Source organism: Scyliorhinus torazame, chromosome 12 (assembly GCF_047496885.1).
Source record: "Scyliorhinus torazame isolate Kashiwa2021f chromosome 12, sScyTor2.1, whole genome shotgun sequence".
Lineage (NCBI taxonomy): Eukaryota > Metazoa > Chordata > Chondrichthyes > Carcharhiniformes > Scyliorhinidae > Scyliorhinus > Scyliorhinus torazame.
The window spans coordinates 204327580-204345426 of NC_092718.1; the positions used below are offsets into that span (position 1 = coordinate 204327580).

General features: G+C 43.8%; 1 protein-coding gene across 4 annotated transcripts in view; it reads right to left on the bottom strand.

The window, feature by feature from the left end:
• Positions 1-17847, bottom strand: part of akap10 (A kinase (PRKA) anchor protein 10) — a 110926-nt gene that overhangs the window by 32220 nt on the left and 60859 nt on the right. For all 4 annotated transcript variants that reach the window (XR_011933704.1, XM_072469742.1, XM_072469741.1 and 1 more), the window contains 3 exons: positions 16902-17000; positions 14918-15002; positions 6336-6459 (listed from right to left, as the gene is read on the bottom strand). Coding sequence is in view for 3 of the 4 variants with exons in the window: in XM_072469742.1 (XP_072325843.1) it covers positions 6336-6459; positions 14918-15002; positions 16902-17000 (308 nt within the window). In the remaining variant the exon portion in view is untranslated. The remainder of the gene's footprint in view (positions 1-6335; positions 6460-14917; positions 15003-16901; positions 17001-17847) is intronic.

Sequence of the window (17847 nt, forward strand, 5' to 3'; positions counted from 1 at the left end):
CAACCAGGCTGATCACCTGGAATGTCAGGGGACTAAATGGGCCAGTTAAAAGGGCACGTGTGTTCGCGCATTTGCGGGCTCTAAAGGCGGACGTAATTATGTTGCAGGAGGCACATCTAAAAGTGTCTGACCAGACTAGGCTAAGGAAGGGCTGGATCAGCCAGGTCTTCCACTCGGACTTGGATTCTAAGTCCAGGGGGGTAGCAATAATGATCAATAAGCGGGTTCAATTTGAGGCGGAGGGCGTAGTCGCAGACGGCGGGGACAGATTCCTTATGGTAAGGGGCAAGCTGGAGGGGAGAAGAGTGGTGCTGGTGAACATATATGCGCCGAACTGGGATGACGTTGACTTTATCGAAAGAGTGCTGGGGAAGATCCCGGACCTAGACTCACGTAAGTTGATAATGGGGGGGACGGGACTTTAATACGGTCCTTGACCCGGGGCTGGACCGGTCATGTCCGAGAACGGGCAGACTCCCAGCAATGGCAAGGGAGCTGAAAGGGTTCATGGCACAAATGGGGGCTGTGGACCCATGGAGAGCCAGACAGCCGACGGGAAGGGGCTACTCACTTTATTCGCATGTTCATAAAGTATAAGAACATAAGAACTAGGAACAGGAGTAGGCCATCTGGCCCCTCGAGCCTGCTCCGCCATTCAATGAGATCATGGCTGATCTTTGTGGACTCAGCTCCACTCTCCACTCTCCGGCCCGTACACCATATCCCCGAATCCCTTTATTCTTTAGAAAGATATCTATCTTTTTCTTAAAAACGTTTAAGGAAGGAGCCTCAACTGCTTCACTGGGCAAGGAATTCCAGAGATTCACAACCCTTTGGGTGAAGAAGTTCCTCCTAAACTCGGTCCTAAATCTACTTCCCCTTATTTTGAGGCTATGCCCCCTAGTTTTGCTTTCCCCGACCAGTGGAAACAACCTGCCCGCATCTATCCTATCTATTCCCTTCATAATTTTATATGTTTCAATAAGATCCCTCCGCATCCTTCTAAACTCCAATGAGTACAGTCCCAGTCTACTCAACCTCTCGTCATAACCTAATCCCCTCAACTCTGGGATCAACCTAGTGAATCTCCTCTGCACTCCCTCCAGTGCCAATATGTCCTTTCTCAGGTAAGGAGACCAAAACTGAACACAATACTCCAGATGTGGCCTCACCAACACCTTACACAATTGCAGCATAACCTCCCTAGTCTTGAACTCCATCCCTCTAGCAATGAAAGACAAAACTCGATTAGCCTTCTTAATCACCTGTTGCACCTGCACACCAACTTTTTGCAACTCGTGCACCAGCACACCCAGGTCCCTCTGCACAGCAGCATGTTTTAACATCTTACCGTTTAAATAATAATCCATTCTGCTGTTATTCCTCCCAAAATGGATAGCCTCACACTTGGCAACATTGAATTCCATCTGCCAGACCCTAGCCCATTCACCTAACCTAACCAAATCCTTCTGCAGACTTCCGGTATCCTCTGCACTTTTTGCTTTACCACTCATCTTAGTGTCGTCTGCAAACTTTGCCACATTGCACTTGGTCCCCAACTCCAAATCATCGATGTAAATTGTGAACAACTGCGGGCCCAACACTGATCCTTGAGGGACTAGTTACAGGTTGCCAACCAGAGAAACACCCATTTATCCCCACTCGCTGCTTTCTGTTAGTTAACCAATCCTCTACCCATGCTACCACTTTACCCTCAATGCCATGCATCTTTAGTTTATGCAGCAACCTTTTGTGTGGCACCTTGTCAAAAGCTTTCTGGACATCCAGATATACCACAACCATTGGCTCCCCATTATCTACTGCACTGGTAACGTCCTCAAAAAATTCTACCAAATTAGTCAGACACGACCTCCCCTTTATGAACCCATGCTGTGTCTGCCCAATGGGACAATTTCCCTCCAGGTGCCCCGCTATTTCCTCCTCAATGATAGATTCCAGCATTTTCCCTACAACCGAATTTAAGCTTACCGGCCTATAATTACCCGCTTTCTGCCGACCTCCTTTTTTAAACAGTGGTGTCACGTTTGCTAATTTCCAATCCTCTGGGACCTCCCCGGAGTCTAGTGAATTTTGATAAATTATCACTAGTGCGTTTACAATTTCCCTAGCCATCTCTTTTAACACTCTGGGATGCATCCCATCAGGGCCAGGAGACTTGTCTACCTTTAGCCCCATTAGCTTGCCCAATACTGTCTCCTTAGTGATTACAATCATCTCAAGGTCCTGACCTATCATATCTTTATTTCCATCAGTCACTGGCATGTTATTTGTGTCTTCCACTGTGAAGACTGACCCAAAAAACCTGTTCAGCTCCTCAGCCATTTCCCCGTCTCCTATTATTAAATCTCCACTCTCATCTTCCAAAGGACCAATATTTACCTTAGCCACTCTTTTTTGTCTTATATATTTGTAGAAGCTTTTACTATCTGCTTTTATGTTCTGAGCAAGTTTACTTTCATAGTCTACCTTACTCTTCTTTATAGCTTTTTTAGTAGCTTTCTGTTGTCCCCTAAAGACTTCCCAGTCCTCTAGTCTCCCACTAATTTTTGCCACTTTGTATGTTTCTAGGATTGTATATTCTAGGATTGATTTTTTTTATCGTGAGCAGGGACTGTGTAGGGGAGGTAAAGAATACGGAATACTCGGCAATCACTATCTCGGACCATGCCCCGCACTGGGTGGACCTGTAGGTCGGGGGGGCGAATTACCAACGCCCGCAATGGAGGTTAGACGTAGAACTGTTGTCGGAGGAGGGGATATGTGAGAGACTTCGGAAGTGTATGCAAAATTACTTGCAGGTGAACGATAAGGGGGAGGTTTCAGCAGCGACCCTGTGGGAGGCGCTGAAGGCAGTAGTGAGGGGGGAGCTGATCTCAATTCGGGCTCACAGGGTCAGGACGGACAGAGCAGAAATGGACAGATTGGTTAGGGACATTCACCGGAAAAGACGAGGAGCATGCGGGGTCCCCGGGGGAGGACCTACTCAGGGAGAGACGGAGATTGCAGGCGGAACTGGGGGTGCTATCCACGAGTAGGGCCGTGGAACAACTTAGGAAGGCGAGGGGAGTGGTGTACGAAAGCCATGGGAAGAAAGCCAGTAGATTGCTAGCACAGCAACTCAGGAAGAGGGAGGCGGCCAGGGAAATAAGTAGAGTGGTTGATGGGGAGGGGAGCAGAGTGGAGGACCCGGCAGGACTGAATAAGGTATTTCGGGACTTCTATAGTAAGCTGTACACTTCAGAACCCCCGGAAGAGCTGGAGGAGATGAAAAGGTTCCTGGATGGACTAACCTTCCCAAAAGTAGGCAGGGGACGAGTGGACGGGCTGGGGCCCCAATTAGAGCGGAGGAGATATTGGGGGGCCTAAAGGCCATGCAGTCGGGGAAAGCCCCGGGGCCAGATGGATACCCAGTAGAGTTTTACAATAAGTTCTCGGAGATAGTGGGACCGGTCCTGACAAAGGTTTTTAAATGAGGCAAGGGACAGAGGGACCCTGCCACCGACGATGTCGCAAGCCACCATCTCGCTGATACTGAAGCGGGACAAGGACCCGGAATCCTGCGGGTCATACAGGCCAATCTCCCTGATCAATGTAGATGCCAAGCTCCTGGCCAAGGTCCTGGTGATTAGAATTGAAGACTGCGTACCGGAGGTGATTGGGGACGATCAGACAGGGTTTGTGAAAGGCAGGCAGCTGACAGCTAACTTGAGAAGATTGCTTAATGTGATCATGATGCCCCCGAGGGGCAAGGAAGTGGAGGTAGTGGTGGCAATGGACGCTGAGAAGGCCTTCGACCGGGTGGAGTGGGCTATTTGTGGAAGGTGCTTGGACGGTTTAGGTTCAGGGAGGGACTGATTAATTGGGTCAGACTATTGTACCAGGCCCCAAAAGCTAGCGTTAGGTCTGTATAAACACCATTCATAGGAACTGCCTACTCTACATTAGCAGTTTCTCAAAAAATTCAACTAAGTTAGTTAGACATGACTTAACCGTTGCTAATCCAAAACTGGCCCTAGTCAATTCATTTTTGTCTAAATTCTCAGTCACTCTGTCTCCATTAACTGATTCTGATACCTTCCCCACATCAGATGGTCTTGAATGAAGCAATTTCCTCTTGTTAAACCATAGGAGTGCCTTCCATCCCCTCTTCCTTGCCATGGTCACAGATTGAACCAGATTCTTCACAAGCTGGGTGTTTTATGTCTTGCTTCTGACCCAATTTCCTCTCGGCTTACTTCCACCTGTGTAAGATTGTCCACTTCTGTTCTCATTTTCCCATGAAGCTAGATTTGTGCCCTCAACTAGTCTAAAAAAGTCCTCTTACAACACCAGGTTAAAGTCCAACAGGTTTGTTTCGAATCACTAGCTTTCGGAGCTGCAAAATCACTAGCTCCGGAAGCCAGTGATTCGAAACAAACTTGTTGGACTTTAACCTGGTGTTGTAAGACTTCTTACTGTGCTCACCCCAGTCCAACGCTGATATCTTCACATTATAAAATAGTCGTGACCTGTCTTCAATTCTCCAGCACTTCAGCTCATGTGAAACTCTGTTGCTTAAGTGAGTCCTCACTTAAAAGTTGTAGTCGCGTTCCTGAAAAGTGCAACTTTAAATGAAATGACTTTAAACGAATCAGCTTTTCACATTAAAACCGAAGTAAAAACTGTAGTCAAGGTTTGTAGGATCTCTCATCAGAAAAAAATTAAAACATTATACCCTATAAGTTGAAATACTTTTATTGCTAAATTCCTATATTGGTAAATAAATAACTTTTTTAAATTAAATAAATTTAAAAATATAAAAGAAACCTGGTAACTTTCTACTTATTTCCCACTCGCTGCTGATCCTGCTTCATGAACTTCACATTCGCCATTATAATATAATAATCGCTTATTGTCACAAGTAGGCTTCAATGAAGTTACTGTGAAAAGCCGGGAAGACTGATACGGGAATTGAACCCGCACTGCTGGACTTGTTCTGCATTACAAGCCAGCTTTTTAGCCCCATCCACTTCCTGAACATGTGCTTGTGGCCTCTGCCATCCTGAAACCACCAATCACTGCCGGCCCTCAGGCTAGCGGCTTAAACAGCTTCCAGCATCCTCCACACTCGCCCATCCTCATGCTTCCTCGCTGCTTTCCTCTCCTGAACGCTCACTGTGAGAGAAGGCATTGAGCGGCGAGAGACAGACTGAGCAACTTCGACTTGCAGGGAGTTGAAGCTGCTCCTCCTACCTCTGGCCACTCATCTCCAGAGCCCCTGCTCACAGCAAGTGGTCAGAAGAGGGAAGCGGCGAGGAGGAGGAGTGGCGAGGAGGAGGACTGGCAAGAGGATGGGTTGGAGAGTGGCAGAGGCTGTGAGCCTGGGAGTTAGCAGTGAGACAAAGGATCAGGGAGCAGCAAAGGCTACTCCAAAATGGCACCAATTGGGTCATGCGGCATTTGGTCAGGGCAGCGCAAAATGACTTTAAGACAAAATTCCCAATGCTAAATGGGCGATGTTGAAGTGACACACCATTAATCTAGGATTTAAGTGTATCCCATTCCATTCACCAGTCAGAACTCCACTCGCTAACCTCAATTTCTGGTTTCCCAAACTCAAAATTTCAAATGTTCAGCCTTGTGTTAAAATCCTTCCATGACCTTGCCAGTTAGCATAACGACTGCACCCCACCCTGGCCAAACTCGAGTCCAGCATCTCCTCAACCCCATGCTCTACTACTGCTGGTAGCTGTACTTTTTTGCTTTGGACCCATGTTGTCAAATTCCCTCCATCCACCCACCCCGCTGGCCTTCCAACTCCATCCCGATACACTTCTTAAACACAACTTACATTGGATATCAGCTCTCTATATTTCACAAATTTCTGAAGTGAGTTACAATGAATTATTATACAAAATATTTGGTGGTTGTAGTGTTCAAATATTCTGCGTTTGATCGGGGAGTCTATTGACTACTGATTCTCGCTGTGCTGGAATGGTTAAGCCTGCATATATAATCAGGGAAAAGTAAACCACCTGTAGAAAGAGTTGGAAGACAGAGCTGGGACATGGAGTAGACGTCTTAAAACAATGAACATAAAATCTGTTGCACACACAGAAATTAGTGTCATCTCTACACAGATCGGAGATATAAAATATACAATAGCAGCATTACAAATATTTAGAGAGTGCCCATCACAAAATTCTTGAAGAATAACAATTTAATTTACGACAAACAAATTCTGCTTGTCTGCTGGTTCTTGAACATCCACCCAGAGATTTACATACGAGACCAGCCAATGAGTTCAAGACAGTGCTCACTAGGTTGCATCTTACCTCCGAGAAATAGAAAAGCGCAGACTCATTGAAAAGAATATCAGCCAGGTAAACAATGCCACTAGTCAACACTTCAATTTGATATTTACAAAAATGATGACTCCGTAAAAATTCTGTAAAGTGCCTGTTGGAGAATGAAAAAAAAGTCAGCACTCATCTTATACGTGGACGAAGAATAGCTGAAATCTTAAAAGCTCTTTCCTGAATAAAAATTGGACTAATGCATTTTTGTTTTTACAAAAGAAAATTGTGTGCTTTTAAAAATGTAAATTCCAAAATAAAACTATAATAAAGCTTCCATAACAGAATATATCAAAGATATCAATCTTTTAAAGTTAATCATCTTAATATTGCTTCTTTTAAAAAGTTACTCCTTTTAATAATGCAGTTTCCTTGGAGACTAAAAGGCACAAAGGCTGTATAAAATAAATTGCTCTTTTCTTCTACTATGGCTCAGTAATGGATGCCCCATTACTGTTTACAACATCCCCATTGTGACCTTATAATAAATCTGTTTGCAGTGTTACGGCTTTATCAGATGCCTTGCACTATAAACAGCCAAAAGGTTTGGTAGAGCAGTTACAGCATAATGAACTGTATCAGTATAGGCCATCTCTGGGAGAGAGAGAGAGAGAGAGAGAGAGAGAGTGAGAGAGACTGCTTCAACCTGAGCATACATTTCACAGTGAAAATTACAACAGACATTTCCAACACTAGCAAATGCTGGACTAGCACTGTGTCTTCACAGTGCCAGGTTCCCAGGTTTGATTCCCGGCTTGGGTCACTGTCTGTGAGGAGCCTGCACATTCTCCCAGTGTCTGCGTGGGTTTCCTCAGAGTGCTCCGGTTCCCTCCCAGTCCAAAGACGTGCTGTTAGGTAATTTGGACATTCTGAATTCTATTAGTGTGGCGACTAAGGGATTTTCACAGTAACTTCATTGCAGTGTTAGTGTAAGCCTACTTGTGACAATGATGAAGATTATTATAATGATAAAATAAAAATGCTGTCAATTTGAAATAAACAGAAGTGGGTTAATCTGCGCTGAATCCTCTGCAGATCAAGTGTGCCTTTCTACATCTTCAAATGTGTCATGCAAATTACAAGCCCCAAGAAATGGTCCATGAACTGCTGAAGTCACAGATGACAGCAAAGCAACTAAATTTTCCACGCCCATTGTAGCATGCACAGTGTGGGACATGCACGTTCAAGTGATATTTCAAATCAAGAAATGGTTTACAATCCCCAAACCCTTAAGAGTATTAGAGTATTTATACGACTTCCAGCAGCGTGGCCCACTCTGGTCATTTCTTCTCCCAGTCTTGCTAGGGCAAAACCTTGTAATGTCCTTAAATCGCTGCAGGGTTTCTTCTCTTTGACCCATGGACAAGCCTTTCCAGCATTCTGTCTTGTAGCTAACACAGAAAACAGCCTTTTCCTTCTGCAGGCTGCAGCAACTGCTGTTCTGTCTTTTTCTCCCTCTGCTCCTTGTTCAAAGTCTCAGAGTAAGAAAGTTCACACCAGCAAGATGATCTGCTTCTGCCTTTGTTTCCAGGTGTTAAACCCAATATGTGCTTTTCAATAACATTTTACCTGTGCCCCCAGTTCCCATGATAATCAAACTACACAGGCTCAGATCAGATCACACAGGCAGCACGGTGGCGCAGTGGTTGGCACTGCTGCCTCACAGTGCTGAGGACCCAGGTACTGTCCGTGTGGAATTTACACATTCTCCCAGTGTTTGTGTGGGTCTCAACCCCACAACTAAAGATATGCAGGCTAGGTGGATTGGCCAGGCTAAATTGCCCCTTAATTGGAAAAAAAAGAATTGGGTACTCTAAATTTATTTATTTATTTATTTATTTTTTAAAATCAGATCACAAAACTAACTTTTCATTAATCCATTTTACCTTGCACTAAAGACACAGTCCAAAACATAATTACCTTACAAAACCTCAGAGTTGTAATATTGATAAATAAACAGTGCATTTTTATTCTTTAGGTGCTTGTGTATAGATTAGTTCACCTAATGTAGGAACAATTTAGATGCAGATTGTGTATAGCTTATTTTGAGGCAGTAAAGAGAGAAACTGTATGAAAATCATGAGTGAACTGGAATAGCAGACATTGTGAGAAACAATACACAGTTTACAGAGATATAATACACATTTTGCCAAATCCTTAGGTGCAGCAGATAGGAGGAGGAAAAATGATGGATTTTTCAAAATGTCTCTTCTTAGCAATTAAGGCACTAGTTTGTACAACAAAAGGATTTATTGCACTTCTGAAAAATAAACTATGAAACAGAAAAGGAAATCAGTCCTATTGACCTTGTTCCTTTCTGACATTACCACGTGAGGGAAGGAGAATGAAGATGAAAAGTTACACAAGGACAAGGAGCAGTCAAAATAACATATAGGGCACAATTTACCGGCCGCTTCCTACCGGAATTGCCGGTAGATCAAGCGAGAGGCCCGTTCTGGAATTCCCGATAGTCGTTATGCCTTGTGAGACCTAACAGGACCTCGAAAGACGTCGTGATCTGGCTGGGATCCAGACTTGCAAAGAAGCACCCAAGATCTACCGGCCTTGCCGTGGAGACCCCAGCCAGGTGCCATTTAGCACTGGTCCCCACAAATAGTGACCAAGTGAAATGGCACTTTGGTGGTTTGGGGTGGGGGGGTGTTGGGGGGGGGGGAGAAGAGAGAAGAGGAGGAGGGAGATCTCCAAGGAGATTGGAGGACCCCATATGGTAGGCATCTGGGCAGGGTGACACCCTGACATTGATGCCACCCGGGAGCCTTGGGCCTGCCAGTGTGGCACCGTGGTTCCTTACTTGAGAAAGGACGTACTGGCACCGGAGGGTGTGCAGAGGAGATTCACTAGGTTAATCCCAGAGCTGAAGGGGTTGGATTACGAGGAGAGGTTGAGTTGACTGGGACTGTACTCGTTGGAATTTAGAAGGATGAGGGGGGATCTTATAGAAACATATAAAATTATAAAGGGAATAGATAGGACAGATGCGGGCAGGTTGTTTCCACTGCTGGGTGAAAACAGAACTAGGGGGCATAGCCTCAAAATAAGGGGAAGTAGATTTAGGTCTGAGTTTAGGAGGAAGTTCTTCACCCAAAGGGTTGTGAATCTATGGAATTCCTTGCCCAGTGAAGCAGTTGAGGCTCCTTCATTAAATGTTTTTAAGATAAAGATAGATAGTTTTTTGAAGAATAAAGGGATTAAGGGTTATGGTGTTCGGACCAGAAAATGGAGCTGAGTCCACAAAAGATCAGCCATGATCTCATTGAATGGCAGAGCAGGCTCGAGGGGCCAGATGGCCTACTCCTGCTCCTAGTTCTTATGTTCTACCATCACCCAGGTGCCAGCCTGGCACTGCCAGGATGCCCATGTGGCACTGCCAGGAAGGCAGGCTGCAGTACCAAACTGCCCAGATGGCATTTTGTCCGTGCCGGGGAGTGCCCTGCCCGTATGAGGTGGGGTGCGGGGTGCTCGAGGACCCCCCAACAGAGGAGTTGGGACGATCCGGGGGTCACATTGGGGGGCCGAGAGATCGGGACGCCATTTAAAAATGGCGCCCTGATTTCTTCCTGCAGTAGCGAGTGAAGCTCCTCAGTGAAGGAAATGTGACTGAGTGCAGTCTTGGCCGAGGGTTCCCTGTCGAAGCCCAAAAAACAGAGCCGTTAGAAAACGGGGTTGTTCCCGGCGCTAAAGACCCCTCTAATCCTGCCCAGGACAGACCCTGTTTTTGTCTTTGTTAGATCACACCCATCAGCTTTCATTAATTTTAATTCGGCAACGGCGTATAGTAACTTAGTCCTGGTCTTATACGAAGATTAACAAACATGATGCATTTTGATGACTTAACATTACTTCCACTGCATTTTTTGAATAGCCTAAATACTAGATCTTAATTCTTAAATTGTGACCCAGCAGCAGTCAGAATGCCCAAATTTTAGTTTCATGTTTAACCACAAGATGGCAATACATCATCAGTCATAATTTCCGCAAGTCTCATCAAGGAGTTCTTTTCACTTTTTATCTGTGTCTGAGCGAATAAACAGCACGTGGGCACCAGGGAGCATCAATCCAGCTGAAATTATGCTGCCACTTTAGTAATTCTACCATTACAGATGAAAATATAAACCTCCATGCACTTGGGACAACATGCTTACTGAGGCAAAGGTAGACTGAAAAGGAGTAACGTATTTTGATTTACACAAGAGTGCAAAGAAAACACTTCTGCAGATAATTGCTTTTCTCCAATTCTCTGGCAGATTTTCCCAAACATGTTGCAGAGAGCAGATTATTGATAAGCCCAATAAGGTGCATTGATGTGAAGTGTTCTGGTTGTTACATCAACTTGGAGTTATTCAGTAAGTGCACCTTGAATTTGGAATTGGGATTCCACGAAAGACTGCAGCAGTTATATTTACTCGAAGAGAGAGTTTCCATTGTTCCTTAGATTTAGCTTGGCCGCAACTTCGGATTTACATCATCATGCAAACCAAAAATCTTTTGCACTGGCATTAATGTGTCATACAGTCTAAATGATGGCTAAAGTCTCCCATTACAAAGCTAGCCCTAGCGACGGTTGTCCCCCAATTCAAGGATGGTCTCTGCTCGGTCGCAAGTTTCTGCCATGGGATTTAGACGTGACTAACAGGCTGATTCTCAACCTGCAGATCATTGAGCACACGGGACGGGATGTCCCATGAGGTAGTGGGTTCCGGAGTGCAAGATTTAACTTTCTTTTCGGTCCTTTGCTGCTGCTGCTTTCCTGCATCATTGAAATGTTGTGACTCAAAGTGTGTTGCAGCTTGATGGACAGGTTGCTGCCATTCTGAATGATTGGTAGCAAGCTCCTCCAGGTGATTAACGTCAATGCTGCCGAGTTTCAATGTGAGATTCAGAAGGTCTTTGAGGCGCTTTCTTTGTCCTTCCCGGGATGTTGGCCAATTGAGAGTTGAGAAAACAGGACCTGGCAGGGAAGATGGTATTTTCAACCAGCCACAGGGTGCAGCCCAAACAACACCTCGACCATTACTCCATAGTAGTAGCTAATACTCTCCCAGTTATGCCCAGTTTTTAAAAATATTTTATTAATTCATTGGATGTGGGCGTCGCTGGCTGGAACCTCATTTATTGCTTTTCCAGAGAGCGTTTAAGAATCAACCACAGAGTCACATATAGGTCAGACCGGGTGAGGATGGCAGATTTCCTCCCTAAAAGAGGGACCAGATGCGTTTTTACGACAATCGACAATGGTTTCATTAGACTTTTAATTCCAGCCATTTTACTGAACTCAAATTTCACTATCTGACGTGGCGGGATTCAAACCCTGGTCCCTGTAGCATAATAATAATCTTTATTGCCACAAGTAGGCTTAGATTAACACTACAATGAAGTTACTATGAAAAGCTCCTAATCGCCACATTCTGGCGCCTGTTCGGGTGCACAGAGGGAGAATTCAGATGTCCAATTCACCTAACAGTACGTCTTTCGGGACTTGTGGGAGGAAACCGGAGCACCCGGAGGAAACCCACGCAGACACGGGGAGGAGGTGCAGACTCCGGCACAGACAGTGACCAAGCCGGGAATCGAACCAGGGACCCTGGCGCTGTGAAGCAACAGTGTTAAGCGCTGTGCTACCATGCCGCTCACATTACACTGTATTCCTGGATTACTAGGCCAGTGACAATACCACTATGTCATTGTCATCGTGTTAGAATCTACAGGTGAACCAACAGTGAAAGGAGAGCTGCAGCAAGCAATCTAATGGATAAAAAAAACAGCAAAGACTGCAGCTCCGACAGTATTCGAGCTGAGGTCTTCAAAGTTGGCAGACCCTTGCTCACATTAAGACTAAGGCAGCCACATGCATCTTGATAGTTCATTAGTATTTACAATACAACCCATTATCATCTGCAGAGTTTTGTTTGACAGAAGAAAAATGCATCAGCAAACTTACTATTAAGATATTCTAGGATATAGTATGACACATTTTACTTTGTTTAACTTTAGCATCAGCTGCTGGTCACATGATAGCACTCTAGCCTAGGTCAGTAAGCTGTGGGCTCCAACGTCCCACTCCAGAGACTTTTAAAAATATATATATATTTTATTCAAATTTTTTGGCCAAACAAAACAATACAAAGGTTTTCCTTTTTACAACAGTAAAACAGTATAAATAACAGTGGCCGTTTTTAACAAATAAATAAATAATATATAAACTAAATGGCAACTGCCCTATCAAAAATAATAACTCTCCAAAAATAAAATCAAACAATCCAATATACATAGCCTAATACAAATATTTATACAAAAACACCCGAGGACCCGCCCAGGCACTCTTTCTCCCCCCCCCCCCCCCGGGTTGCTGCTGTTACCTTCCCATTTCCTTTATCGTTCTGCGAGGTAGTCAATGAACGGTTGCCACCGCCTGGTGAACCCTTGAGCCGAACCCCTTAGTGCAAACTTTATCCGTTCTAGTTTTATAAACCCTGCCATGTCATTTATCCAGGTCTCCTCGCCCGGGGGTTTGGCTTCCTTCCACATTAGCAATATCCTTCGCCGGGCTACTCGGGACGCAAAGGCCAAGACATCAGCCTCTTTCGCCTCCTGCACTCCCGGCTCTTCTGCAACCCCGAATATAGCCAACCCCCAGCTTGGCTCGACCCGGACCCCCACCACCTTCGAAAGCACCTTTGCCACCCCCACCCAGAACCCCTGTAGTGCCGGACATGACCAAAACATGTGGGTGTGGTTTGCTGGGCTTCTCGAGCATCTCCCACACCTATCCTCTACCCCGAAAAGTTTACTGAGCCGTGCTCCGGTCATATGCGCCCTGTGTAAAACCTTGAATTGTATCAGGCTTAGCCTGGCGCACGAGGACAACGAGTTTACCCTACGTAGGGCATCAGCCCACAGCCCCTCCTCAATCTCTTCGCCCAGCTCTTCTTCCCATTTCTCCTTCAGCTCCACTCCAGAGACTTGAGCACTAAATCTAGGCTGACACTCAGTGCAGTGAGGGAGTGCTGAACTGTCAACGGACTCGCCATCTTCCGGATGAGACCTTTAGGCATACATAAAAGATCCCATGGTACGATTTCAAAGAGCAGCAGAATCATTATCCCCGGTGTCCCGGCCAACATTTATCTCTCAATCAACATCACCAAAACAGATTACCTGTTCTGTGAGACTTTGCTGCGCACAAATTGGCTCCCATGTTTACTACATTGCAACAGTTAGCACACTTCAAAAGTGCTTAATTGGCTGTAAAGCATTTTGGTATGTCCGGAGATCATGAACAGTCACTTCCTAATTATTTATTGAAACATGCAGCTGTTCTAAAGTGTGTTCATTATAACCAGACAAGTAAGCCAGAGGTCTGGCGTGTAAATTAATTCAATAAGACTGCTAGTTTGTGGGCTAGCTCCAGAAATGACCATGAAAGATACTGGATTGTCAGAAAATTCTAAACAGTTCCTCCATGTCCTCAGGAAGTGCTATCCCCAGCAGGCCAGATATATTGTAAAGAAAAGTTCCTAAATTTAGCGCATTAACCACAAATCTATTATTGGAAGAAGTAGCACAAATGTTGCTGGCAGAGGGGGAAGAGATTGCAGGCTTCACGGAGAACTGAATCAGCAGAAATTCCTCTGCCTCCTTTCCCTAGTCACGACTCTCGGAAAAATAATAACTTTCTGTCATTCATGACAGTCTGTCAATTGCTTCTAACAATGAACTAGACCTCACCGTACCGTGGGGATAAAGGAACGGAGACAATATTAGATTTGAGAATACACAGCACTGTAGGTTTTAAAAATTGCGCTTATGTTTACAACGAGTTTAAACATGTTTAACTGAGGTTTGTTTAGGCTTCAATTTCAGAGTTTCCGCTCAATAAAATTGAACAAAGATTGTCATCATTGCAGTTTTTGTTTTAACACGTGTGGACCATTGTGACAAATACTGCAACCTAGTCAGTCAGCTGTTTTAGGATAAAAAAACTAACCAAATTAATTTACAGTGTGTAAACTGTGCTAGAAATGTAATTTGCCTAACTGCGTTATCAAGAACGTCTAGTGCACATTTTTGCTAAGTAGTTAGAACATAGGGTAAATGAACCTTGCAATGTTTCCTAAGGTGTCAGTGGACACTGATCTGGGTCGTAGCTCTGATTCAATTAATTATTTTTTGTTTACGGTTATTTGGTACGACAGTAGTGCACTTAGACAGGTACCACTGAGCTACCAGAGTTCTTCATTCCAGCTCGTTATCGGTACAATGGATGTTGCAGCATGATATGGTGCCCCATTACTAAATAAACAATATCTTATCCAGAAATTACCAGTGAAAACAGTGGCTTTTTGCACCTTTTCTAAAACCACCCGTTTACCATGTATCCAATTTAGACAAAATTAATCTACACCATATAGGTTCCGATATCTCAAATTAAATACAGGCTCTTCAGCCCTAACACTTGCCAAAATGCCCGCACTTCGATATTCACCTCAAATTGGATAAACCCTCAGTACTTTGAACGAATGAGTTCCCTCGTAATTACTTACTCTTTTTCCATCGTAACATATACTACAGCTTGTGCTGAGACAAAACAATTGGGATCCGCTTGTCCATCCTCTCCACATATCTTAGCTGCATAAAAAAAAAGCACTTATATTTATCCAAGGATTACAGTACTGCACAATGATACACTACACGGATACATTTTTAAAATTCTGCAACTAGAATTAGTGCATATAAACACTTTCAAGCATGGACGTTTGCTAAAGGAGAGTAATTTTAAGATTTCTTAGGCTCTGGGTCTGAATTGCAAGACAGCACAGCAAGTAAAAATGAAAGCGAAACACGCGTCATTTTAATCTCCGTTGACAGCTTCGGTGAGCTTTGTATATGAGCTTCAATTAACACTCTGCCACCCAGTATCTTTTGCAAACTCAACACATGAAATTTTGTATCGGCACTCTTTAAAAATGACAGTGCACCTTTCTGAGCTGCATCAACTAACTAGTCAGTTAACAGGTAGCAAAGTTCATAATTCAGATGTAAGCAAAAGGGGCTATTTTACCAATGTGGCAAACTGTTCAGTTTAGCAGCAAGATCAAAGTTAAAACCTTTTGAAGAATTTCAGTTCTGCATATGGGTGAGGGGAGAAGGGGAATAAGGAAATTTCGTCCAGCAAAATGGTCAATAACAGGAGGCACTGTATAGAGCAATTAGTAGAAGGGAGTTAGGGAGACATTTTTTCAGCCAGAGGGTGGTGAAGGCCTGGAACTCAGTCTGAAAGGAGAAATATACTCCATTGCAATTAAAAAAATACTTGGATATGCACTTGTAGTTCCATAACCTCCAAGACTACAGTCAAAGAACATGGGGTTAGGTTGGATGGCTCTTTTTCCAGGAGGCACAGATAACATAAACTAACTGGCCTCCTTCTGTGCCATACATTTCGGGATTATATGATTTCTATATTACACCAAAGAACCAGCAGAACTTGGAGACAGAGAGCAAGTCTACACTCGGCATAGGTGAGATTTTACGCAAGAAAAAAATACATACCTCAGTGAAAATCGTTCAATAAAGGAAGATACATATACACACAATATCCCTCACCCTAAACCTCCATCCCCATCCTTTAGATGCTGATCTTGTTAGTTGCTGATCCTTCAGCTACTGGCTTTTCGCGGTGGCATTTTCTCCCTTTGTTTGTTGCTTCTCCACCCAACCAGCCCTCCCCAAACCCATTTTCTAAAAACCCATCTCTTCAACCAAGACTGTGAGGATGTTCAAGAGTGTGCTTCTCATTCACTCCATGTTACCCCAATTCAGAGCAACTGGTTACAAGTTGCCAGAAGATGAGCATTTTGTGCAACACCCACTCTGATGAAATAAGAATGAAAGTCCATTCCTGGGGCATTTTGATGCGGAACAAACTGAAGCAGCTTGCCCCAATCATGTCACTGATTGACTTCACGAAAAGGGGGGAGTTAAACAGCAACTGCTTATTCTCACTAAAGTACCGCCAACCATAAATTCTAACGCATGCAACAGTAGTACAGGAGAACTGAATGATGCAGGTATGGTACAAGTAACTCCCCTTTTAAGATTATTGGGTAAATAGACAAAGAGAGACTGTCACCAAAATGACATCCAGCAGTTTAGTACCACCTATCCAATGAGCTATTTCTATCGAGCACCAGCATATCTCCAGGAAACACCTGGATTGGATTCACCTCATCTGTGAAGTCCTCCAGAATACCCAACACTCAATAACTATGTTCACATGCGGTATGGTCACAACGGTGAAATACTGAAAGGCTATCAATCCACATGGAATAATGGCCCAGGAAGTTCTGAATGCCATTTGAAAGAAGAATGATCATAGTAGGAAAGCTAACGGTATGTAAAATATAGTTTATTATCACACTTCTATTTGCTTAACTAGCATTATAGATTAAATCCCCTTTACATTTGAAGGCCAGCTAATCCCACACCACCTCCCCATTCGAAAGAGCAATTCAGTCTGTTACTTACCTACTATGTCATTTCTCATTGCTTCTATAATTGAAATTGGTCTGGAAGCATCTGGTGAAATGTATTTAGTAAATATATTAACTGCATCACGTTCTATACCTGCAAAAGGGAAAACAATCATGAATTTAACGGTTCATAGTAAAACCCTTGGGTGCATTACAAATGCATTGCAACATTTCCCCCCCCCCTCTCCCCAACAAGCCTGTTAATTATGGTGATTGAAATTTTATTATAATTTGAAGAAAATGGAAAACCTATTGATCAGCAAGTTCTTTTTATTAAATGCCACACCATGGAAAATTAATTTTGTACCGTGGGTCATAAGTGCGCACCAGTTGCTATGCATCTTGTGTGAACTGAATCTCATTAGTAGTACTATGCAATCGCTGCAGAAACAGCAACTTAGTACACTAGGCACAAGAGCACTTACTGCCAAATGTTCAGCATACTTCCCAAAATAAACTGCCAGAACAAATTATTTTAAAGGAAATGTTGTAAAAGCTATGATTGAAGTTTATTGCTGAGGGTGTGGAATCTGCTGTTATGGACACATTTTTCTTTCTCTATTCTCAAAGTAATTTTATATTATTTGGACCTGGCTGTCTTGTTGTAAAATCAGAAGATGTGTATTGAACATTAATTGTGGCACAGTGTTTATGTGAAAAAATGAACGTTGCTAGATTCAATAGGCTTTTTTAAAAAGTCCTTTTTCCGGGTACTCCCGTTAACCAGCAAACTGGGGGTGAAGGGAATGCAACGCATTTGTACAAATTGAGAGATTTAAAGTTTAGCTTCATGTGAGATCGGAGGTTTGCAAGTGATAACGCACAACATACCTTACACTACGGCTTAGGTAATAATTTAATATGCTTCATATATCAATGTATAAAGCAATTCCCCCATTCCTCCAAATCTGTCTCTGACAAGATCATGGTGATAGGTATCA